This window comes from Pleurodeles waltl, chromosome 12, assembly GCF_031143425.1.
Source record: "Pleurodeles waltl isolate 20211129_DDA chromosome 12, aPleWal1.hap1.20221129, whole genome shotgun sequence".
Classification (NCBI taxonomy): Eukaryota; Metazoa; Chordata; class Amphibia; order Caudata; family Salamandridae; genus Pleurodeles; species Pleurodeles waltl.
The window spans coordinates 675,038,385-675,064,614 of record NC_090451.1 but is presented as its reverse complement, the minus strand read 5'-3'; the positions used below and the strand labels follow the sequence as shown (position 1 = coordinate 675,064,614).

The window sequence follows — 26,230 nt, the reverse complement described above, 5'->3', positions numbered from 1 at the left end:
AGCCCAGACCTCTCATAAAGCAATGACGTCGATGAAACCTCCCAAAGGAACAAAAATCATATTTCCAGGGGGGCTTCATTATCTCTACAAAAATGACAACATCTGGGGATTCTATTTTTAGTTGAAAACTTGCTTAAAGGCAGCACGTAACCCGTGGCTGCTGGCAGAATGATGAGTGGCGCGCGGGAGGCTGTTGTACTGTGCAAGATACAGCTTTTGATCCCCACACATTGTAATATCTGTGGGTGCGCGTCTATCCTATCCGGTCGCTGCTATTCTCAAACCCATACAGTCCTCCCGCGGTGACGTCCTCGCCCCATCACCGCACAGACATGGGCTGGAGCGCACTGCTGACCCTGGGGCTGGTGGCCATGTCTCTTCCTCCCTGCTGCTCTGCTGGGTGCTCATTGGACAACCCGGAGGAGACTGGCCACGAGCTGGGCGGAGACGTCCTGATTGGAGGGATAATCCCGGTGCACTGGAACTGGAAAGACCCCGAAACTACATTCACGGCAGCCCCCACTCCTATCCTCTGTCGCGAGTAAGATTAGAGCCTTTTGTTTGTCTAATACTTTAGTACGAATCTAGTACCGCCTAACTGGGGATGCTTCATGTTTCCTTCGGAGTTTCAAGCCCGCAGTTGAATCTCTGGGCTAGGCACCCCTACTAAGAGGCCTAAAAAGTGAGCAAACAGAAAACATGATGGTGTTGATTTCCAATATGGATTTCCCTTCCTTATCGCCCCTCGCTGGTTTCTTGTATTTGGCTCTGTCACTTTCTCTTCAGTCTAAGCTTGTCTACTTACACATCTACTTCCGTGAAAATATTTTGTAGCGAATGTGCCCCCTCCCTGATCTCTGGACTCTCCTTCTGATCCCCTCCTCATCTGAGTACATCAATACTTAAATGCTGCCTCCTGTTCTGACTTTATTTTAGAATTTGGGCAATAACACTGCTCTCCATATCTGGCTCTACCTTTATTTTATACCTTCCTCCATAATGACCCTCTTCATCACTGGCTATACCTTTATGCTATACCTTCCTCCATAACACCCATCTCCATCTGTGGATGTACATGTTATACCTTCCTCCATAACACCCATCTCCATCTGTGGATGTACCTTTAGTTTATACCTTACTTTTTAACACGTTTCTCCATTTATTTCTGCAGAATATATAAGCCCTATTACCAAAGCTATTTAAGGGTCAACGTTCAACCTGTACACAACAGTGCTTCAAATTACAAGCACAGGGTTTTCACACCAGGTCAACTTGCATTTGTAAATACATTTACTAGTGAGCAATATTTCTCCATAATGGTGTAATGTTGGTCAGAAGTACATCCTGCTGCAGGAGTGGGGAGTGCTCATTCTAAGATGGGCAGGCCCATCTAAATTGTCGGCAGTCACAAACTTGTTTTCCACTAATTACCAGTTTGAAAATGGTCGATACATTTATAAGGGGCAGAACTGATTCCCTTTCTGGGATGGCCAAAAGATCGAAATTCTCCCATAATTGGTGGGAATTTAAGGGAAGGGGGTTCTCAATGGGAAGAATATTTCCCCCATGGAAGAAATAAAAAAAATGATGTTACTGCACTTAGGAGATGGCATTTCCACACAAGCCGCTGCACACGATGTGCAGTTAAACACACATAAATCTCCTGCGTAGTCATAATTAACAAAACTATTTCAAAAGTATTGCTGGGAATCCTGGAAGGTCAGGCGTTTCTGGGCGAGCTCTTGGAAATCTTTGTGAATCACACCAGTTCATGAATCTGCACCCATGTGAATTGGGAAACCTGTGTTGCAGATTTATGGATTTTGGGGGGGATTTCGAGAATGTATGCATAGAGTTGCGAGTGCACCTCTAGGATTAGAGCCATGTGCTGTCTTATTCAACTTTTTCCAGTGTGTATTGATCCTTCTGCATGTGGCTTCGCAGCCTGGACGCAACACAGCAGACGATGCTGCACAAATGTCATGTGAATCGGAAACACAATGCCATTCCATATGTAAAATGTGAAGATAGGCTTCTGGGAGACTTTGGGGCTGATACACCATTGCAAAACCTGTAAAACTCCTTTACTTCAGTCAGCATGTCAAGGAAACACATACAGTTAAAACATTTTTGTGCAGCCATGTAATGAGTTCATTCAGCACTGCATGTGTTCTGCAATCTGATTTTATTAGGTAATGTTAGCATGGTAGTGTTCTGCTAGGTCTCGGTATGTGTTATGTTTTGTTAAGCTGTGGTACGTTATGGCATGACATGTTATTTTATTTTAAATTATGCTATGCTAAGTTAATGTATGATATGCTAGGCTATGATATGGTATGGTGTACTATTGTATGGTATGGCAGGTCATGTTTTGTTATGGAATGACATGGAATGCTCTGCAGAACAGTCTGGTATGTCATGGTATGCCATGCCATGAATTGATATGATATGGAATGGTATGGTATGATATGTTATGGTTCGGTATGGTATGTTATAGCATGTTGTGGTATGGTACGGTGTGGTATTTTACACTATGTTATACTGTTACGTTTATATATAGAGTAGCCTTGACAGTTTCCAAAGGCACCCAGATTCTTTGAACGATAGTAGCCTTGGGAGAGATTGGCCCAAAAGGAGGTGCTCCCGCTGGGACTAGTTAGTGCAACACCCAGCCTGGATCTGTGACAGTGAGTTTCCTCTACTAATGAGTTCGCGTTTTCTTATTCTGACAGCTAGTTTCTATTAGTCGAAGGTAAATGTAATTTTAATATGTTGACATGGCGGTGTACTGATAGCGTCATATGATCTGTTCATTATTACTATTATGAAATGAGGATTTCTTGAGATTAAGGCGCTAGCGCTGGGATGGAGTATATGGGTAATGTTAGGCAGCTGAAGGTCGCATGGTGTAGTTAGTAATGTTGGTGTGCTAACCTCAGGTTGTGTGACCCAGTGGCGTTGATAATGCAGTGTTGGCAGGTTTGCTAATGTTGTTCTGCTGACGCTTAGCTAGATCTTCATTTGTAATGAGGGTGCGCTGTCTACAGCACGTTTTTAGATAGCTGGTGTATGCTAACATCACAAAATGGTGAATTCCAAATGTAAGTGTTTTAAAGTTGGAACATTTTAGTTATTGATGTCAGCATGCTCTGAGAAACTCATTTTGTTGTGTTGACTGTGGGATGTTTGCAGTTAGAGTATGATTAACTGATATTAGGAGGCAGTGGGTTGGTATTGCTGGAGTTTTACTATTTGTGTGTTTCTCAGCTTGTAACCTTCGGGTGCCACACATCAGGATGTGCAGAGTTGGCAATATATATTTTAATTTGCTCTGTTGGTATGATGAGATTGAAGGTTTTGATGTTGGCACATTTTAATAATATTGTTGGGCTAGCATCAGGGATATGTTGAGCTGGTAATGGTAATGTTGGTATATTTTAATTAATATTTTTTTAAGTTCTTAACTCAGTAGATGATGGGTTGGTCGTGGTAAAGATTTAGGCCTCATTAATTTCTAAAACTATGCAAAGCACTGTTTGGGTGGGAGTCGGAATTATGAATATTTCGAATAATCCAACATCTGGATTTTTCACCCAATACAATTCAACTGGTCAAAACTGCTAAAAAAATAGCAAGTGAATAAGAACCAATAAATGCCAGGCCAGGCAGTTTTTGAGCAGTACGTCCCATGATAGGCTCGTTATGCCCAATTTTGTGACCACAACGCATTACTGCAGATGTTATCGAATCTGATAAATAACGAACCCCTGGGTACCCGTACTTATTGGATTCAATATTTACCAAAATAATTACGAAGAACTGGTCATTGTGGCTTTAATATTGAGGTGCTTTATTTTTAGATTTAAGAAAAGTGGGGGTGTACCCAATCTAGCACCACTTTTCTTGCGCCCCATAGCACCTACCTACTGCCACCATGTGGGCGCCATGTTTAAAATACACACACCAGGGTGCAGGGTAGGGGGCAATAGCGTCAACATTTTTGACTCTATTGATGTACTGTTCAGGGTTAGTGCCCACATTTTGGTGCCAACCTTGAACAGTACATAGGGGCCCATTGTAACCAATGGTTTGCCCACTTTTAACACCTGCTCTGAGCAGGCGTTGTAAGTAGCCGAAAAAAATGACGCAGTGGAATCTCTTAGATTCCACGGCGCCATTTCTGCAGCCCCCCTTGCGTACATTATGCCTGCCACACGTATAATGTGGCTTAAGGGGTTACAAAGCGGTGCAATGCATGCATCGCGCCACTTTGTAAATATGGTGTGGGGGAAAAGGCCACCGTAGCGTTAAAAAATGACGCTAAGGCGTTGTTAAAGTAGGGCAAGGGGCTCTTAAATCTGCCTCTTAACTCGTAACACTTGTGTGTTAACATAAGAATTGCGGATCTGATAACACGGTGTGTTAATGTTGGCATGGTAACATCAGGGTTCGGTTGGTTGGTAACATAGTGTTCTGTCTAACACTGCGCAATGTTGAAGTCAGCACTGGACTGGGCCAATGCTGGTGTCCTACAGTTGTGCTGAGCCAGTGCCAGTATATATTAAGATAGCAATGTTACAGAGTGATTATTATTTCAGATTTGAGTTTGATTGAATCTTCACAGTGATAGTGCCATTTTCTTCCAACCATCTAAAAAACAACGTTTTTTGGTCAAGTTTGCCTGCTTTTTTTTCTGCAGAATCGGACTACCTTTAGTGCGAGCAGTCTTGCAAAAGAAGGAACATTTTTACCCAAATCAGGAAAATGTGCATCTTTTCAATTCTTGATAAGTTCCTCTAGCTTTTACCCTGGTTCGGATCCTGATCTTATCACCAAGACCTCCCATTCTTTTCCATTAATTTGTGTAGATTTGGACAGTGTTATATATGCGTTACAGAGCTGCATAGATGTCTTATGGAGCTGTAGGTATTTGGAAGATGATTAATGCTTTTCTTCCCATAGCTGTAGGATACCCTCACAGGTGCCAGTGCGCTTTACAAATACACATAACATAACAATGTATGATCTTTGATAGTATTCACTACATTATGTTAATCCACATGGTGCTTTATGTGTGGGTGATTTTCATGGGTATGAGTTGGAGGCACGGTCTCTCTCAACCCTTTTAAACTGTTTGCCAACTCTCCATCTTGATCACACAGCATCTCTCTGTCATGTCACCCATGTCTCCAGCTTCAGCATCCGTTCTTACCACTGGGCTCGAGCCATCGACTTTGCTGTAGACGAGATTAATCAAGATACAACCTTCCTCCCCAACGTGACATTGGGTGTGCGGATCTTCGACTCCTGTCTGTCTTTGACGAGGTCTCTCAGGGGAGTCACCTGGCTGTTGGCAGGGGATGACCAAGGCCTTCCAAACTACCGCTACCCGGACAAGCCCCCACTGGCCGTCATCATTGCAGACTCAGGCACCACAAAGTCAATTGCCATTGGCAGGTGGCTTGGGCTTCACAGGTATCCACAGGTAACGTCAGGGAGTATGAACATGTGAGGGAGCGAACTGAGGTGAAAAGAAGTTTTGAAGGGTTCAGATTCAGACTAAATACATCAATTTAATTAATCGTGTATAAATATGGCATGTTCTATAAATATGATTTCTCTTTACTCCAGGGGGCTGGGACAATGTATTATCTCTTTCGACCAAACACTTAAGGCCAGATGTACAAAGCCATTTTACGATTTCAGACCCGGCAATTTGGAAAATCACAGTGTTTGAGGTTTGCAACCACAAGATGGCTTTTTTTCTACTTACTAAACCAATTTTACAAGTTACATGTCTTTGTTACTTGCAAAATGTGTTTTGCGAACCATTCCAAATCACATTTAGGATGGGGCATTCAATTGACCTCCCGTACTAAATGCATGTTGAAATACCATGTATCAACATTTGTATTCATGGTTTGCAACTGTAATAGTGTTTGTAGACCAATGTCCAGTTACATACACCTCATTAGGCCTATCGTTCTCTGATAAATTGTGACTGGGGATTTTGCAATGCAACACATTAGTACATAGGTGCCGTTTCGAAATTCAAGACTAGTCACAAACAGTTGATGTGCTATTTGCGACCACTTTTTATCCTGCAACAATAGGGATTGCAGCATTAGACAGTCTCAATTAATTTAAATCTCATAATTGTAGTGCATGTCTTTTCAAAGTATAGTATGACACTGAACTCTATGCTTAATATCCCTGTTCTCTGTTTATTTGCAGATTAGTTACTTTGCTAGCAGCACTGTGCTCAGTGACAAGGTCCAGTTCCCGTCTTTCTTCCGAACGATTCCTAGTGATGACTTCCAAGCCAGAGGCCTTGCACAGCTTGTGGTCCAGTTTGGGTGGACTTGGGTGGGGCTTCTGTCAACTGACAATGACTATGGCCAGCTGGGCTCTCAGATTTTAAAGGCAGAGCTCTCCAAGTTTGGGGTGTGCATTGCATTCCACAGAACCATCCCTCTTATTGCACAAGACAAAAAGATCAACCGTATAGTGGAGGAGATCCAACGGTCTACAGCAACAGCAATCCTCGTCTTCTCTTCTGATCCGTATATATGTCCCATAATGGAAAAATTATCCAAAATGAAGGGCACAAGGAAAGTTTGGCTTGCCTCAGAGGGTTGGTCAACCTCCCCTATTGTTTCCACTGTGGAACTTGCTGACATGCTGAGTGGCACCATAGGGTTTGCCATCCATGAAGGAGAAATGCCCGGGTTTACAGACTTCCTTCTCCAGATTCATCCCCTGTCCTACCCACGTGATCCATTTTTGAAACTCTTTTGGGCACATGCATTCAAATGCCAGTGGCCAGACACTGTTGTCACGGTTGAGTCAGGTCTAAATAAGACACCAAAAGCTATTTGCTCCGGCCACGAGAACCCAATGGCTATCAGGGACCTCTTGGTCACTGACTCTGACTTGAGAATCAGCTATAACATTTACAATGCAGTGTACGCTGTGGCTCACACATTAAGAAACATTTGGTCTTGTGTACCAGGACAGGGACCTTTCAGGAATAATACCTGTGCCAACATAGGGAACGTCAAACCATGGGAGGTGAGATAGACGTACAAGTAATGAGAAAAAATGAAAGCAAACTGGTGTATTACTTTCATTGTATATTGTTAATATTGCATGAAAAACTACCCATTTGCCTGAAAATATTTCAGATGTACTACTAAATTGCAACAAAGGGGTATTTTGATAAAAAGAGGCAATGTTTCTACTTATTAGTCTATTGGTAAAACCCTATTGAAAACAGTGGACAGTTTTGTTGAAGACAATTTAAGAGAATTTTGTTTTACAAAATCAGAGATAAACAGTCCCACATATTGACACACAGAAGCTCTCAGTAGATGATGACAGATAGGATAACATCATAGGTCAAATGGACAAATGGAGGGCTGAGAGAAAATTGATTTAAATCTGCATACATGCAAACATATACTTTTACATAATCCCAGAAAAAATCAGTTCACTAAATATCATGGGTGTACAGCAAAGCCATAAGGAAACACTAACCGTTGACCATATTGCTGAACTCTGCAACATTTGCTCTCTCCAAGGTACTTCTCTAGACCATACACATGACAACACGTGCACTGGTCACAACTGGTGTGACCAATAACATTATACAAAACACTGATGCCAAGTTAAATATGACAGCAACGAAGAAGTGATGATGGAAATGTTTGAAATATTCTAAGCCAGCGCTGGTTACTCTGAGCTCAGTCTCTGTTACTGTTGTTTTATATGGTTTATGCCAAAACAGAACCAAAAGCAAATGTACCTTAGCTTTACTCAAATACAGGCAGTTCAGCATGATTGGCACCAATCCTACTTCACAGATGCACAAGGAGCCTAAACCTGTTTCGGTCATGTTGGGCCTCATCAGTGCAGCTTGAGTTTTTTAAGTTAGCACTGGTTAAGAGAATAGATTACACTGGTATCTTCACTTCTGAATTTGTTTTCGTTTTTGTTGTGTGTGATAGACAGTATTAACAGCACTAGTAACCCTATCTTCACTTTCACTTTTGTTATTTCAAGTAATGTCAAGGGTTTTCCAAAAGCATCTCTCTTCTAATTGTGGAGGAGTCACCATATTTTGTTCAAGGATCTTTGTTTGGGATTATAGAATGTTTCCATATTTATTTGCTGCCAGGTCATCTTTCAAGGACATTTGTGAACATGAAAGAGGCCTGGGAAGGGCAAAGCTAGCCAGGTGCCCTCACAGGGCACTAGGTAAACTACAACATTTCACCGGCCTCTGCACACCACCAAATGGAGGTGGGCAAGGCAGACTGTAGCATCTGAGCACTGCCTGGCTCCATGTCTGCTACTACAACCAGGGACTGCAATAGTGGTCAGGAGTCCTGGGCCTCTTTCTCCCACATTATTTTAATGGTGGTGGAATACTAGGATAGCTTATAACTGGACTGATTCTCAATTGGCGAGAAGGCTCTTAGTATCCTTCCCAAGTTTTGTGCTTCTTTGGGATGCAGAAATGACCGGGGCTTCAAATAGTTGCCTGTACACTCTGCTCATTAATGTGAACATGGTGCCAGGGCATCTGTGTGCTGTATCAGTTCTCCTCTAGCTCTATTTTATTGAGTGTTAAGATGACTGGAACAACTAAGAGCTAACCTGGTGCCGTGTTTGCAACTGAGAAAAATGTTCGGGGCAGTTGCGACCTGTTCAGGGCCCACATGAACTGCAAAATCGTATGAACATAACAAGCCCCAGATCATCTGTCAGCTGCACTAGAGCCAACTTTGTTATTTTTTAAAGGGTTCATGGGCAACTGTCAGATGCCTCATTCACTCTTGTTTTTTTGAGGTTGAAGAAGACGTGGATGTCTAACCGCTGGCACCATGCCCATCAAATGTGTGTAACTACAGGAATAAAATGACTTTTATTTTAGTAATCCTACTGAGTACCCCCCAAACCAATACAGTAAGACAAAAAGCCCCTGGATGCCATACAGCCTTAAAGTTATCCCTTGACATTTATTCTGCTTGCAATGTTCTCTCACCCCAGTATCCTCAGAAAGATTTATCTTAAAAAGACCAGGGAGCCCACTGACATCCTGTGGCATGCCACATCATTGGGTTCCCTCACACCATGAACTGTCTTGTGTTGGTTCTTGGTGGGCTCACAAGGGGTGCTTGGGTCCCGGATAATGTGTGCAATTTAGTTGAATTAAGTTTCCCAAGCTTGTTATGGAACATATGAACTCCTCATCTTTTGTCTGTGATGAAACTCTAAGGACCTAGTTAAACTTGTTTTAAGAGTGATGCATTAGTGCCTCAAATGAATATTAGCAGTCCTATCACATGGTTAAAAGTGACCTATATATATATGGGGAATTATTATGTGCCCTATAGTCTATGTTGTCTACATGCATCTGACCTGCATAATCTGGGTCGAGAGCATTCGGCATCAAGATGTCTTGTTGTGAAAGACCTTTTGTGGGGTCACGAAAAACACAGTGGGTTTACAGCCTGTGCTTCTCCTCTGACAAACCCCATGCTCTGGGTTGCTATCTCCCCCATGTTCTTCTGCTCAATCACCAAACTGCTTTCTACTTGTTGTTTTGATTTTCTTTTCCTTACACATGGCTTTATTTTTATTTGATCCCCATCGGACACTCACCATTGCTTCCTGCTCCTTCTCTTCCATTACTCCATCCCCCAGGATCCGCATTCTTTTTTTTATACTTTAAATGTTTCTGAGAGCCAGGCAGCTAATTGATGTCCACTTCCTTACCTTCAAAAGAACTTTTTCACACCAGTGAAATTTCATTTTTTTCAAGATTGGTAAATACAAATAATTGTACCATGTCATTTTGTAGGTAGCCGCCTGTGTGGTGATGCATGTGTGTGCTTGCGTGATGATGCATGTGGGCTGACATATGTGACAGGGCTTTCCCTAATGACATATACATATTGAATACAAATGAGACCTAACTATATGACAAACATGAGACACACTAACGCTTTAAAGTGGTGCCAATGTAATTAGGGTAGAGTTAATTTGGTCACTGTTTCCGTCTGGAGAACAATACATTTTTTTGGATAATTAGTTCTCAAAGAAAGTGGATGCAAAATTAATGAATAACTATTTTATTAACTAACCATATATTTATCAGCCTAGTACACAAAGTCACCATCAGTATTTTTCTTAATGATCAGTGACCTGCTATTCCTGATATAGGGTCTTGTTATGAGGCTGGTGGTCCAAGAACCTCCAGACTCGTGTTGACAGTCAGAGCAACGCAACTGTGGCAGTCTGACCGCCACGTTACGACCCTGGTGGGTGGGCCCTCCAGGGTACCACCGTCTCCACCGGGAACATTGTGCCCGAAGGTCCAATGGCTGTCTGAGTTGTAATCAGCAGGGTGGTGCTGAGTTCAGTGCCGCCTGACTGATTACAACTCAGCTTTCTGGCAGAAAGCCAGTACCAGGGGCCGCAGGGGGGCCTCTGCACTTCCCATGCCAGTGGAATGGGCAATGCAGGGGCCCCCTTGCCCAGCACCTTCGGAATGCGCACTGTCTACTTTGCAGACAGTGAGCATTCGGAGGGTTCTGTGCGCTACGGTATTGGCCTCGGCCCCTTTGAGGGAGCTGAGACAAGTATTGTAGCACTGTTCCCAGTGGGCAGCCTGTGGGAACCGCGTTCTACAATGTTCCCACTGGTCAGCCCAGCGGGAGAATTGTAATACAGTCAGGGAGGATGCCACCACCAAGGCAGTGCCGTCCTCCCTGTGAGTTTGGCGGTCCCGCGGTGGTACCACCAAACTCATAATAAGGCCCATAGAGCTCTTTCCATTACCTTCCTCCGACTCCAAATTCATGCTGCTCAATTAATACTCTATCTAATCCCTTTGTTACTCAATAAAGAGAAGGCTGACCAACTTCTCTGAAACACGAGGGCCATCTTTGCTTCTGTTTTCAATCACCTGCTAATGCCATAGCTTTGGGCATCTCTAAGTGCGAGTCACAAGCATAAAATCCATTTCATCATTGCTCCACCAGGAACCTGTATTTTATATTTTGCTTGGCAGGCATCTTTTTAGGACCACCTGGCCCAATGCACCATATTTAGTTTTCAGGCTAATGTCTATCTACAAAATTTTCAGTAACGTTGACCTTTTCTTTGTCATGAAATAGAGGGACGACTGGTGAAAACAACTAATAGGTTTGTTATCAATTATATTTTACTGACTGTTGCCAAAAGTTTGAAAGGCTGACATTTTATTTAAGAGCTTTTCAACAATTTTCACCAGTTGCAGGTGACATGTAATGGAAAAATACCACGTCAGATCTGAAAAATTGGAATTGTCTGGCTTAACAGCCATAATCAATGTGTATGATTCTTAAATGTTTCATCAAATATTAATTGGCAATATGGAAAGTCAGCCAATATGTTGGAATTTCCTCTTTCACAAATCTAGTTTTCTGAGTTTGTAGACATTTGCAGTGGTTACTGGTGACTTTTGAAAGTGGTGGGGCGTGAAAGTTGTATCCATCCTTCACACTGTGACTGAGAGAAGTGAGTGAGACAAACAGCCACATGGGGCCCAAGGTCTGAATTGCACAGTGAAAGCAGAAAACCTGTGACCAATCCCAGTTCACCCTGTGACCAAAGTGTGTGATCCTGGGAAACAAATTGTTTCACAAAGCCTCCCTTTTCTTCATTATCACATTTAGAGCACATTGAAATACAGGAGTTCATGATGTACACTGTACAAAAACTTATTGTGTTTGATTTAATACAATATGGTATTGCTTCATGTACATTATTAATCTAGGCCACATTTACGTTGGACATGATAAGTGACTTGTTTCTTCACTGATGGCATCATCTCCATAGTAGGGCAGGGATGTTCCGAAGTTCATTAACGTTTCCGTCAGTTAAAAAATATACTTTGGTTTATTTTGAAGAGAATTTATCATATTCTAACACTATGTCTGCAGCATGTTTTTTAACTGCAAAGCTTTCTCATGCAACAGATCGTGCAGGAGTTTTAAAGCCAAGGCTGTCCCTTGGCTCAGCTCTTCCTGTTAATGTGTTGGCTCACTTTCGTTTACTAGGGCCTCTTCTCTAGAGTGCCGCTCCACCCATCAGACACAACGACTCGCACCCATACAAAAAAAGAGCAGGTGCACGCGCTCAGTCACATACACGCACGCTCACAGTCATGCATATCAGCACCATTCATGAGTGCAAGGACATTGCTCTGTTAAACACTTCAAAACACAGATCAGTGTTCGCCATGGCTTCGCGCTCCATACTGCAGTCGGAGAGAAGAAGGCCTGCCTCGCAACCGAATAATTGCAGCGCACCATTATCAACGGAATAATTGTGACGTACCATCATACGGCCAGTCCCATCATGTTCAGCCACCCTGTTGAAAATGCTCTGTGAACCCTCAACTAAAGGATGAAAAAAAAAAGAGTTCCCATGTGGCGAGACACAAAACACTCCCCAACAGCATCCCCAATTAATGGAATAATCTATACACATGTGCACCAGAGCAATTCCAGATGTGCCGAACTGGCAGTGACCTCACCCAATCCCCTCGCTGATCCAACCAGTTTCGAATAAACAATCATGGAAGGCTGCAACCACTGCCATCCCTTCCTACTTTGTATCTGGTGGCCCGCCATGGCCCCAACTCTCTGTGCTCTCAAGTGATCTATGTGAATACGCCCTGAGGGCTACTGGAATAGTGCCCGACGAGAGGCAAAATGAATAGCACTTAAAGCTAGACCATACCGTGCACCTGACGTAACTGACCTAGCTTGTATATCAAGGGCTAGTGGATTACATGCCCGTGTCTGTGCATTTACACTACCACCAAGACAACAATCAGGAGCCTATCTAAGGAGCAGTCAGCCTGGTTTGAGCAGCTCATTTATTCTCGCTTCTCCTCTCCTCCCATGAATAGTGAGGCCATGCCCATCATGCTCACATACACCAGCCATCTTTGGACATTTGTGAGTTGGTACATATGAAAAAGTTGTTAAGCTCCAAGGGAATATTACTCTTGTGGGCGTTCACCAATAAACTGCAAGCATATTTACACTTAAGTAGCACACATCTCCAATTTGCAAAGACCTGTTTATGAGTAATCTAGTGTTTGGGCTGATAAATAGCACTCTAATATGAGTGTTTGCCCATTAATCAGGAATAATAAACAGATTTTTTAAAACACCAAAAATCAGCATGTCCTGGTAAATAGTGGGTACTCTTTCACCGATAAACTTAGGCAGGTTTGGCCTGCTCCAATTTATCCAGGGCAAACTGCAGGAGTGTGGTGTCAGACACCAAACTCATAATTCTGTTATGCACAATAATAGTACTTACTGCATAACCAGAATTATCAGGCATTCTCCACCATTCTTGCCAAATTTTATGTGCCAAAATGTATTATGCGAAAACTGCTGGATTTCAATGCTAGACACAGAAATAACTGTAATATGTGAGGTAAAATAGGTTATTGTAAATATTGCAATTAACAGAACTACTCTCAGGGAATATGGATTTTGAATTTCATCTAGTGCATTAAACACCAGCCCAAATACCAGGCCACTTCTAATTAGAGGCCAAAATCAGATAGGATTCTCAGGGAAAACAATTTCATTTCAGAATTCCATTATCTGCTTGAAATGAAAATCACATTCCCAATAATCATTCAATGAAATTATTTTCACCTTGACAATCTTTTCACTTTTAAATAGGTATAAATTTTTTAAAAGTATCAAAAGTTATTTTGGGATTTTTCCTATGAGCTCTTACTAAACGTTATATGTTTTATTTTCCATTGAGAAAGAATTCAGCAGGGAATTTACATTTTGCTAAGGTTTTCTTCACTTCATGCTTCTGAGTGACCCTAGACGAAAGCAGATATTGTACTGAAAAGAAGAATTTCAATTGTTCAAATCACTGCCCTTCTAACCCCCCACCCCCTTTGTCCTTACGGGGTAAACACTATTTAGGATTGATTATAATGTTTATTTCCAATAAATAACTTCTTTGACTAAAAAAAGCTAAAATTATCCCTTATAACTTTAGAAACACTGTGTTAACTGTTTCAGACACAGCCTACTTTAAACAAAATCTTTGGACACGTGTAGCTTTTAAAAACATTCTACTTATTTGTGAAAATGTTGTACAATTTTCATTAGCAATACTGTTTTCGTAATGAAAAAGTACAATTTGAAAAATATCTGGATGGTGTATAAAGACTACTCCTTGAAATTAATCACAGTCAATCACAAGAAGATTACAAGTCAATTAAAGAACATTTACATTATTTCAATGTTTGATATTGCTCCTACATCATGTTCGTCATCTGTAAAACATGACACTGGATAAAAAACTATGCATATGAATAGTGGCTTTAGATGTAAGAAATGGATTCTTTGGACTAAAGCTCACACCAACAGACCATGCATGCAACCGGGGAATCAGCCTCAAAAGTCAACTGACCATGAAATGACTAGTCAACTCAATCACCTCCTTCTGCTTCCACATCCATTGCATGCTCCAAAAAATCTTCAGATGGATTCTAATCAAAACCAGAAACACCATCATGCAGGCCCTCATTACCAGTCACCTTAACTTGGGCAATGCCCTCTATGCTGGAATTTCCACCCAGAACCTTAGAAAACTCCAGACCATAAAGGACACTGCAGCCAGACTCATCCTGGATCTCCCCAGACATACCCACATCGCCCCCCACTTCAGAAACCTCCACTGGCTCTCTATCCAGAGTAGATGCCAGTTCAAGCACCTCATGCACGCATACAAGGCTCTACACAAGCAGGGACCATTCTACTCCAACCATCGACTGAACTTCCACAGGTCTGCAAGACATCTGTGATCGTCTCCCTCACCCTCGCACACACACAGCGACCTTCCCCTCCATCTCCTAACGGCACAGTCCGTGGCAGACTTCAGAAAGAAGCTCAAGACCTGGCTTTTCGATGGAGACATGGCACCCTCAATGCGTGGATACCACTAGGGGTGATAGAGTTGCGCTATATAAATGCTGAACGATTGATTGATTTAGCAGAAAGTGATTTGCATGTCCAGATGAAGAACTTTCACAAAACTGAATGGTTGGCTTTTCACCATGTTGCTTGTTGCATCACACTTGCCAATCTATTTTGTTATGCAGAAATAAACTTCCAGGAAGCCGGGGGTGTTAATTCTGCAGAATAAAAATACAATTGCCTTTATGTATAGGGAGTTTTATCCTTGTAACTCAGTTTCATTGTCACGTTTCGCTGCCCCTGATCTACTAAGTGAATTACGAAAGACCGTTCAAGAGGCCTACCAAAACATGTGGTACAGATTTTAACAAGTCAAGAGAGGAAACACTAAATGTTAGGAAATGTGCTACTATGAGTTTCAGAAAATCTTCGTCTTCCATTTATAGGGGAAACAAAGCGTTTTGCAAAAATATTTTGGCTTCATCCTTGGGTATACTGCATATTATGCCCACAGATTCTACAGAGATACCACGATAATTTGAATTATCTACCAGCATCTTAATAAGTTCAAACATAGTGTAAAAACATTCTCTGTCTTCTCTGTATCTCAGAGTCGGGAAAGGGGTGATCTTCATACTGCAAAACAGTTGATAAAGTTTGATTTTTTTTTAAAGAATGCACATTCCTTCACATAAAGGTTTTTAAGTATTTCCATAACATTAACAATGTATTATACTTTGAGTACTTTTATGAGGTCGTGTCAGAGTAAACCACCCTCCTTCAGAATATCTTCATTGCCCAGCAAATGGCAAACAAGTGGAAGGCTTGAGTACGGGCTGTCCCAAATGTCAGAAAGTGCACAGTGCTGGACCTTTATATGACTGATTCTTAACTCTAATATTGTTATGTTGCTGCTATTCATGTAATGATTTTCTCTGAGTCCTGTTCACATAACATTGTATACTTAATATGAATTTGTTTATCATCACTTAGGGGAAGCTCATGCACAGCCCGTATCTTGACTAAAGATTCTCACCTCCATTGTTCAACAATCTGGTGTATTTGAAGTACTACTTTCAAGTAAAAGTAATTTTTAACATTTGAATAAGCAGTGGCATTTTAGACACCCACTTTTGCAATGTAGAATTGTTATTTAAAGCATTAAAATGCAGCCTGCTGACATGCAGATGCTTTGACAAACAAAAATGATCATTCCCATGCCCCCCCACCCAAAACTGTAAGCTCAGCTGTGCAGAGTGCAAGGACCAGCTCCCAGAAGAATACTATTCCAGACAGATTGGTGGCAGAAATATTTTATCATTCATTAGAAAACAAGAAAAGGTCTTCAACTACTTTTTGTGTCTCTCTGCCCTCCTTCAACAGATATTGCATTACCTCAAGAGTGTTACCTTTAAGAACAAACTTGGGGAGGAGATGTTCTTTGACAGAAATGGAGACCCTCCTGCTGTGTACGACATTGTCAACTGGCAAAGCAGCCAGGAAGGCACCATCCAGTACGTGAAGGTTGGCAGTTTTAATAACAGGGCACCAAAGGGTCAAGAAATGTTTGTCAACTTTAGCACCATAAAATGGAACATGCAAGGAAATGAGGTACTGTCCCTGGAATATACACGACATTTTTAATCCAGGAAGGTAGTTATGTTTTGAAGAGGTGGTTGTTTGATGAAAGTTTAAAATTGATATTGAAGAAATGGAAAAAGAAGTAAGATTGTGGCTTAAAATATGAAAATGTAATTTTAAGGAGACTTTGTTAAATGACAGGATTGATTAACGAAAACATACAGTTTCTTCTTACGCACTTTTTGTCCTGAAAGTATGAACCCATAAAAACATAGCCCATAAAAACATTACCACATCAGAGGAAACAATAAATAGCCAGTTATATCTATTCAGAACTATTCAACAACGTTGTTTTAAGAAAAATGGTTTTAATGATTTCATCTTTCTCGTTTGGTTTTGATTTGGTTGGGGCAAAAACAATATGAGCATTACATATTGAGGCCAGAGTACCATAAAACACTGTCCAAATCCTTAGGGGTTGGGATACGTCTTATATAATCAGTACCTGCAGCGACGTCTGCCTTTTAGCTTAACCAACAATTTAATAAAATGGGAAAAATCAGCCACTTACTTTATTTACGCTGAAAAATAGCCCAACCTACAGAGGTTAATACATTTAAAAAAAGAAGTGAATGGCTCGTTTACTACATTTTTCTGGGAATAATTGTGTAATGTCATTGGGTTCTAACTTGTTGATGCATGCTTCTTAACTCCTGACTGCATGCTCCAGGGTTTTTTTCAGATTAACATTTTAATAGAAAACGTATTGGTCAATTAACCCAACAAATCTTGAAATGTAGTTTCAAGCAACCGATTAAATTTGAGTAAATTAAGACCTATAAAAAGCTTCCTGTTTTAACTTCTGTATTTAGACGTAATCATTATTTTTTACATGTTTCTAAGGATGTACAGTTTAACTGACTCATTGCTTATAGGATTACATGTTGACTCGTTGCCAACTGGCCTTGAAGATCTATTCTGCAATTTAAACTTGGCTCACTGTAAGATAAGAAAGTACATTTAGATTAATCCTGTCCTCCAAACTCAGGGTCATTTTGCTAAATGGGTGCAGTGTCATATAATGGCAAAAAAACTAAAATGTAAAACAAGCTAACACATATTAAAGCAGCAAATGAAATGTATCTCCTAACCACTATGTGTCAACTATCAGCTTCTTTTTGACAGGGCTTAGCGGAAAAAATACAAGAATGAAAATAGCATTTTGTATTCAGTTTCTGGGTTTAAAACACTTAGGGCCTTATTACTACATTGGCAGTCCGACTACCACATTACGAAGGTGGCGGGCAGACCCACCAACATACCACTGTCCCCACCAGGATCATCGATCCCGAACGGCTGACGGCGGGTGCAGGTTGTAATCAGCCAGAGTGGCGCTGAAGTCAGAGCTGCCCTGCTGATTACAACATTGTTCTCTGGCAGCCTTTTCATGGCAGTACCACTGTGTAACCTTTCTCTTAAAGTTACATATTGCCAAGTTACATATTGCCAAAACGATATTCAATATTTAGAGACATTCCAGGTCATCTGCGACTTGTTGGGGACTTTTTGGGATCCCAGCAATGAGGTGCGTTGTATTTGTATATATAAATATCGCCTATATCATGACAGGCACATTTTTAGAAAATAATCCTAAACACTGAAAAATGGGTATATATTATCTGTGGACTTCCGAATAGATATTAGGGGTATTTTTATGAATGTTAAATCTGTCAGTCACACAATATTGTGATGCTAAAATATTAGTGCAAAAAAATAAAAGCACTGCAAACAACAGCCGGTCTTATTCTGTTGTTCCTGTGTATTCAACTCAAAGGGCACATTTACCATCAAGTTTTGCCGTGAATAGTGTGTAACATGAAGCGGCATAAAGGTATATTATTAGAGTTTAACGTAACAAGCATAATGTGAAATTGTGAATTACTCCTGCATAATTTACATTTTGCTCAGGCCTAGTAAGTATGTTCTAATATATTCCTTTTTTCCTATCCTAACTGGTGTATTGTTCTTGTTGTTCCAATACGATTACGTTTTCAAAATTATTTTATCTTTCTCAGATTCCCCTCTCTGTATGCAGCGAGAGCTGTGTCCCTGGGTATAGGAAAGCTGCTCGCAAGGGACAGGCCCCATGCTGCTTTGACTGCATCCAATGCTCCGAAGGGGAAATTTCCAATGAGAAAGGTATGGGATTCTGAATAGTATAATAATAAAAACATTTCTGTTATTATTTTATTTTTACTGTAATTATAATTGCTATTACTTCTACCACTGTTCATGTTACTACTACTCCTACTGCTTTTACCACTAACCTACTACTACTAGACTGCTACTACTACTTCCACTGCTACTACTGCTACTACTAAAATAACACTAATAATGCTAATGATAATAATAGTAATAATATTAATAATAGATATAATAACGCTAATAGTAATAACAATGGTAATGCTAATAATAATGTAAATGATGATGATAATAATAATAATCTATGAAAATAATTGGATAGGCAAAACATGTGACCACACTTGTTTATATTTCATGTGCACCTAAGATAATTTGTGTGCTTCAAACATGCAATGTTTGTTGTTTGCCTCAAAACAATGTCGTCCAGTGCAGCAATCTTGTGATGGAATCTGGGAAGGTACAACCTAAAACAAACAAGTTCCCTCAGTAGTTATTTTAAATATCTGTCAACATTGTGTTTTCAAATACAAAATCCAATTCAATAAGTTTATTTTGCCAGATCATTGTGTTTTTGGAGAAACAGGTTTGAAGGACTGTGCAAATGCATCTGTTTATATCAGTCTTTTAAGTGGATCAATTACTCATGAGCCAAAAGACAGAGAACATCTCACACATTAACAAAGGCACAGTGGTTTTGTTATTTGACGAGGCGGTAGCAACTGAAGTACAAAATTGGAAAAGCGCATAGTGAATGATATAAAAATAGCCTTCATATTGAACAAGAGAAAAATAATTCAACATTTGGCTTTTATTAATTTTTGTAGGCATAAATATACATGTACATAAAGAGGAACACAAATGCCTTTAGCCAATACGTAAGTACAACAGATGTTGATCTGTCCTTGACTAAATCTATTCTTCAGGGTCTTTATCCGAACAAAACTGATTTTAATGTCTAATTTAGAGTTTGACAGATGGGATATTCCATCACAAAAGCAACAAGCACATCATATTCTAGGGCACTTCTAATACAGTGGATGGGATAGCCATCACCTTTGGGACAGGGTTATCCCAGCCTCCAAACTCTAAATAAAGTCCTAAGTTGTATAATGTCACCCTTCATGTCTCATGAAAATGGGATGGGCAGGGGCTTCATGATAGAACATCACCTCAGGAGTTAAATATTGAAAATAAAGCCTGAACAATCATCAGAAGAATTGCTAAATTCATAGGAATGAACCAAAGCAAGTGCAGTCAGTGCCATGCTCTGGGTACATGAACAGAATTCACATGTGAGGAGCCATGTGTGCCATCTAGTAAGTTTATGTCCAAAACACACCTTAATTTACACTTGTCTGGAATTCACAATGGGGATCTTGCCATGTTTAAAAGTATTCTTTCTGTTACAAGTGCAGAGAAACCCACAGTACCAAATCCCACTCTAACAGTGAGAAATGGGTGTTCCAATATGTCTTTGTTCACTTTTTTTTGAATGCCCACAAAAAAGCTGCGCTTTTGAACAGGAGGCTTTATTGTTCCTGAGTACAAACCTACATCATGCACAGCAGGAATGGGCACCAGGACAGAGCGGTTTTTGCCTGATATGCTCAGTGCCACTGGGTAAGTACGCCTTGTGAATCTTTCCTGTTGTACCACCTAGAATTCTGGTGAGCAAAAATAAATGTAAAAGTATGTCCGGGAAAACCTCAACCTGTAAATACACTTTTTTTGTAGGAATGGGGTTATATTTTAAATTTAAAGTTCAAGATTTTTGCTTTTTGAACAATAAAATTTGATCACTAAAACCAGATTCCCAAAAACAATTTGCAAACTTTAAAAAAAAAAATGACTTTCCTTCTAGGTCCACACACCTAGTATTATTGTTTTCAGAGATAATTGTAGCATATTCTGTACTTCAATTTCTGGGCCTGTACATCCTCTGATGACAAAATACTGTTGATGTCACTATCAAACACAAACACTCAAAACCTGGTTGAGTTGTATCTTACGAAATCCCATTTTCTAGGAAACCAAACATTAGCACCCTAGAGTTATGTTCTGTCTTACAACTGACTATCTACCTTTTTCAAATCTGCAGTACTCCTAATGCATCTTTTTACATGGCAAAAAGAGAATCAACATTTTCTAACAATACCCTATGAGAATTGTCCCAACTTGTGGTGTAGTGAATTATAACATATGAGCCCAACCTCTGCAGTTCTCTGAACAGCAAAAACAAGCTATTATTCTGGACAAAGTTATTTTTTCAGATTTGCAAAGTATATTATAAGAGATGGTAAAATGAGTTAACAGCAGAAATCAAAATCCCCTATTATAAAATCAAATTATTTCACATAATAATATCCTTCAAGTGTTTAGCATTACCACTTATATTTAAGGTATTCATTGATTTTTATTAAATAATATTTTACCTCCATTGAATTATTGTGCCATCGTTCTTGTCCATTCTTTGAAAAATAACTTAAAAAGTATGATAAGAACGATGGACTGGACAAGTGATAGCTCCACATCATTTATTTAAAGAAACACTGCAAGAGGTAATAAATTAACAAAACTGTTAGAGATTCAATCATGCTTGATGTGAATTTCATAGAATTTTAGGATTATTTGAAAATGTACAATTTATTGCATATTATTATACTCATTAAGTCTCAGTCGCCATATCTCTCAATGGTAACTATCCCTATCATACTAGGCATTCTCTAAACAAGGTAAATGCATGTACATTGGGTATTCTTTCTTTCAGGTCAATTATTAACTTCATGTAAAGAATGTGATGTATAGATATCAAACAGAAATGTTTGAAACTCTTTAGTTTCTGGGCATAAAAGCTCATCTTTGAGGATACAGAGTATCTGGGCCATGATTTATTCTATCAATACTGGTTCCCATCATTTACGATACAATATGGATATGAATAAAATAGTTTTATTTGGAGAGTATAGGAGAGTACACTCTCTATTTTGTAGTGAATGACACAACGTGTATCTGCTAATTCAGCTATGATTCCCGCCAGATTTAAAATAATGTCTTATGTTATTGATCTACTGAAGAATCAAATAAAGCAGCCCAAAACAAAAACACTTTCAAAATGAGTAAGGTTGCAGATAGTACATGTTAATGGTTCTACATTCTAAAGGCGAGGCTAATTAGTACTAGTAGCCCAAATTCCCATCTATTTCTTTACACCATTTGCATCAATCTGTTTCCCATCAGTTCTAAATCATCTCTATTTTGCAACTGTTGCCCGAGTAGTGAAAAGCAGATCAAAATGAATTCATAGTCTGTTAATGAATACTATCATAAATTAGTATTGGGATACATATGAAGATTACAAAATAAAGCTTGTCTATTCAATTACAATCAGTTTTCCAATTAGCATCACACATCAGGTTATAATTTTTTAAATATGTGTCGATAACTGTTTCATACTTACTTGTATCACTATTATTTTAACATGTATAATCAATATCTCCTGCTGTGGGGATTCACTTTGTTTTATATTTCCATCCAATGAAACAGATTTTTTCATAAAGGAGATCAAATTTATGGGAAATAGGTCAAACAATGTTCCCATTACCTTTCCAACTAGTGCAATTTCTTACATCATCCACTACCTATTCTACCAATTCTATATCTGTAGGTATCATAATGTGGTAAAAGCATCTTTTTCTAGCCTTAGTGAAACCACCTTTCACAAAAATTGTCTTTCTTATGAGCAAGATTCCTTTCTTCCAATATAATAAAATATTGAATTAAAGAAAATATTAAAACATTTTTTTGTATGTTCCCTGTACTTTAAAATGGGGAGGTGTCCACCACAACTGTGGAGTCTACCTGAGGAAAGTGCACAGAAAATAAAAACATTTATTTTACTATCAATTGTAAAAATTCTGCTATATTAAATTTGATCTTAAATGTTTTTTTAATTATTTAAAATATAAAATAAAGTTTTAAAGTTCTTCAGCCATATTAACTTAATTTTGAAGTAAATTTGTCATTTAAAGATATACAATGAAATAAATATAATTTGAAAAATAAAGAAACAAAATCCCACCTAAAGTAAAAAATATTTTATTATGCATTAAAAATGATTGAACATAGTGTATAGAATTAAATATATGTATATGTATTCAATCAGTTAATAATATTTGTAAGTAATTATAAGTACTTGATTATATTTCAATAAAACCTAATATTATGTTAATGTAAACATTTACAAAAGGCTGATACAATGTAAAAAAAAAAATGCTTTATTTTTATATATTTTTAAACATTACAGTATTTTACTTATACTTTCAACTATTCTAAATATTAAATGTACCAATATTTCCTATTGCAGTTATACTCAAAGTACGGCCTGAGGGGGGCGCATGTTCCACCCTTGACCTTTATACACGCTGTCCATGGTCAGCAACAGCACCTGTCTGCTGTTTACTTGACTCAACTCTAACAAAGGCAAGCATTTATTTAAAGGATAATTGACTTTAAATGAAGGAAGAATCTAGGTTTTCCTGCACCACTTGACTTTACGAACACCTACATTTTTAAAAACATCTTGCAGAAGAAGTTCAAAAATATGATAAATTCTCTTTAAAATATTTTTTTTAATTTCATTAACATGCTGAACCATTTTTCCTTCGTACGTCAGATTATACCAGTACATTGAGAAGTATTTCTTTTAACAAAAGTGATAGTGTTCAAATACTACTTTAGAAACATTCATTCTCTCCCCTCCCACCCTGACAACAATGCCAATAGTGAACTAAGGGGCAGGTCATTTGTTCTGTGCACTCTTTGGGTGGCCTCAGTTCCTATTATACATAAACAACATTATAGTTTTTTAAATCAAACACAGGAGAAAGTTTTGTGCAGCACACATCCTGAAGTCACGTATTATGGGGCCTTCTTATATGTCATAATGAGGACAAATGAGGGAAGGTGAAATAAAACAATAGTCTAGGATCATACAATGTGCCACTAGATGCACATGCTTCAAATCCCCTATACCCACTTTACCGCCAAACCTCCCTGGTGCCCCCCAACAAACTCAATCGCTCCACCCGACCGCCACCCTGCTGGCATCAATGCGGCAAAACATTTTGCCTCCTAGGAAAAGGTGAGTACATAAATCCCCGCATTTTACTTTAAGTCCCTACCGCCATTATTGTCAATGGGTGGGAGTTGCAGTCTCACTGACTGCCATGTGTGGTGCTGGACGTACTCTATCTCTGAACCAGAGTAATTTACCACTGTTAAAGGCCTCTTATTTGCTTTAGTTACTTTAGAATAGCATTGGGCTTAATTGTTTGTGGATGTAGGCATGTCCCTTCCTAAACGTGTTCCAACCCCTCTCTAAACCCCTCCTTACTTCTCCCTAAACCCCTCCCATAAAGTAGTAAGTAAGTTCCTTTTCCCAATCACTCTTCATGGCTAGTCTCACATTTAGTACCAAGTAGTAAACTTGCATGTGCGAGTTAGTCCCCATAGAAAAGATAGAAGATGTGGAGGTGGATATTTACCCTCTCTAATATGCAATTTCTAATTTTTCTATACATCTATTCAGTCAAGCAAACACTTCTAATTCAGTAGGCTGGACTGGACACAGGAGAGCTACTTACAGGTAGCTGGCGAGCTACCAGTAGCTGACGAGCTACTCCTTAGAACAGCCTGAAGTAGATTATTTGCCCAAAGTTCCATTGGTTGTGTTTTGCCAACTTCTTCAGATATACCTGGTGTGTCTTCAAAGTGCACTTTAGTAGCACTTAGACAACTCTGGAATCTGGTTGTATTTTCTGAAATGACAAATATATAATTTAGCCTGTGGCTAGTTAACGGAAGAAGAAAAAATGGAAAACTGTAATTTACTCAGAATGTCGACATGCTAAGTGACTTAACGTACCAGAACCATAAGCATTCGGGGAAGACATCATGAAGGATAATGTTTTAAAAATTGCACCATCTAATACATATGTTGACTTTCTTTCAGATGCAACAGAATGTCAGAAATGCCCTTCAGATCAGTGGTCCAATGACAAACGTGACACCTGTGTCCCTAAGCAAACAGAATTCCTCTCCTATCACACTCTTTTGGGTATTGTTTTGGTCTTGGTAGGAATCAATTGCTCACTGAAGACATTGTCCATTTTACTTATCTTTATTAAGTTTGCAGATACTCCTGTTGTTAAAGCGAACAACCGAGTGCTCACCTACATTCTCCTTGTTGCTCTGATGCTCAGTTTTCTCTGCTCCTTGTTCTTCATCGGGAAACCTCACAAAATTACCTGTGTGCTTCGCCAACCTGCCTTTGGTGTTATATTTGCTGTGTGCATCTCTTGTGTTTTGGCCAAAACTATCATGGTGGTCATTGCATTCAATGCCACAAAACCTGGAAGTAACTTGAGGAAGTGGTTGGGTCTTCGGGTCCCCATCTTTACAGTCTCTGGTTGCACACTTGGTCAATTCATTATTTGTGCCAGCTGGTTGCTTCTCTGCCCTCCTTTCCCAGACAACAACATGAAACTAAAGACTGGGACAATCGTTGTGCAGTGTAATGAATGTTCAGAGACTGCCTTCTGGTGCATGCTGAGCTACATGGGGATGCTGGCTGGAGGCAGCTTTGTTCTGGCCTTCCTATCAAGAAATTTGCCCGACACTTTCAATGAGGCCAAATGGATCACCTTCAGCATGCTTGTCTTCCTTAGTGTATGGATGTCTTTCATTCCTGGATATCTGAGCACACAAGGGAAATACACAACTGCCATGGAGGTCTTTGCAATCATCTCTTCCAGTGCAGGGATACTCATCTGTATATTTATTCCCAAATGTTTTATTATATTGTTCAAGCCTGAAATGAATACAAGAGATCATCTGTTAAGGAAAGGTAACACACAGACGAAAGAATAAATAACTAAAACATAGACAATTTATAAGACTGCACTTCAGCCCAAAGTTACTAGTTTTCACGAAGGCATTCCCATTTGTTAAACTCAACATCAACCCATCTGGTGATTGATCACCTTAGTTTCTAACACTATAATGAACAAAAATATATTTAATGCTAAGTATCACTGGAGGTGTGGAAGCTAAGAGTAAAGATGGAACTGGAGGCTATCTTATTAATTTTGACAATAATCAATTAACTGCCAACCCAATGTAAAGAAAATACATATTATAGGTCAATACTGAATGGACAAAAAAGGCAAGTTGTAACATTTTGTTAGTTTGTTATATAGTTGAAACAAAAGAAAAAACAAACATGACTTAGCCTCAACATTTTCTATGTTAAGAGGTGCAATCTGAAGACTAATGCTTCATGCAACCAACCTTTAGAGAAAATGAATTTGCTTTTCATGGCTTGAAGAGCTCTAAGAACATCTTTCTTCCACTGACGGCACGCCTCTAAATGCCAG

At 39.5% G+C, this 26,230-nt stretch overlaps 1 protein-coding gene across 1 annotated transcript; it reads left to right on the top strand.

The window, feature by feature from the left end:
- Positions 1-332: 332 nt before the first annotated feature.
- Positions 333-25,724, top strand: LOC138267193 (extracellular calcium-sensing receptor-like). The gene is made up of 6 exons (XM_069216044.1): positions 333-541; positions 5,194-5,485; positions 6,235-7,071; positions 16,398-16,625; positions 18,671-18,794; positions 24,808-25,724. The coding sequence occupies exons 1-6, from the start codon at positions 333-335 to the stop codon at positions 25,722-25,724; spliced, it is 2,607 nt and encodes an 868-aa protein (XP_069072145.1).
- Positions 25,725-26,230: the final 506 nt, after the last annotated feature.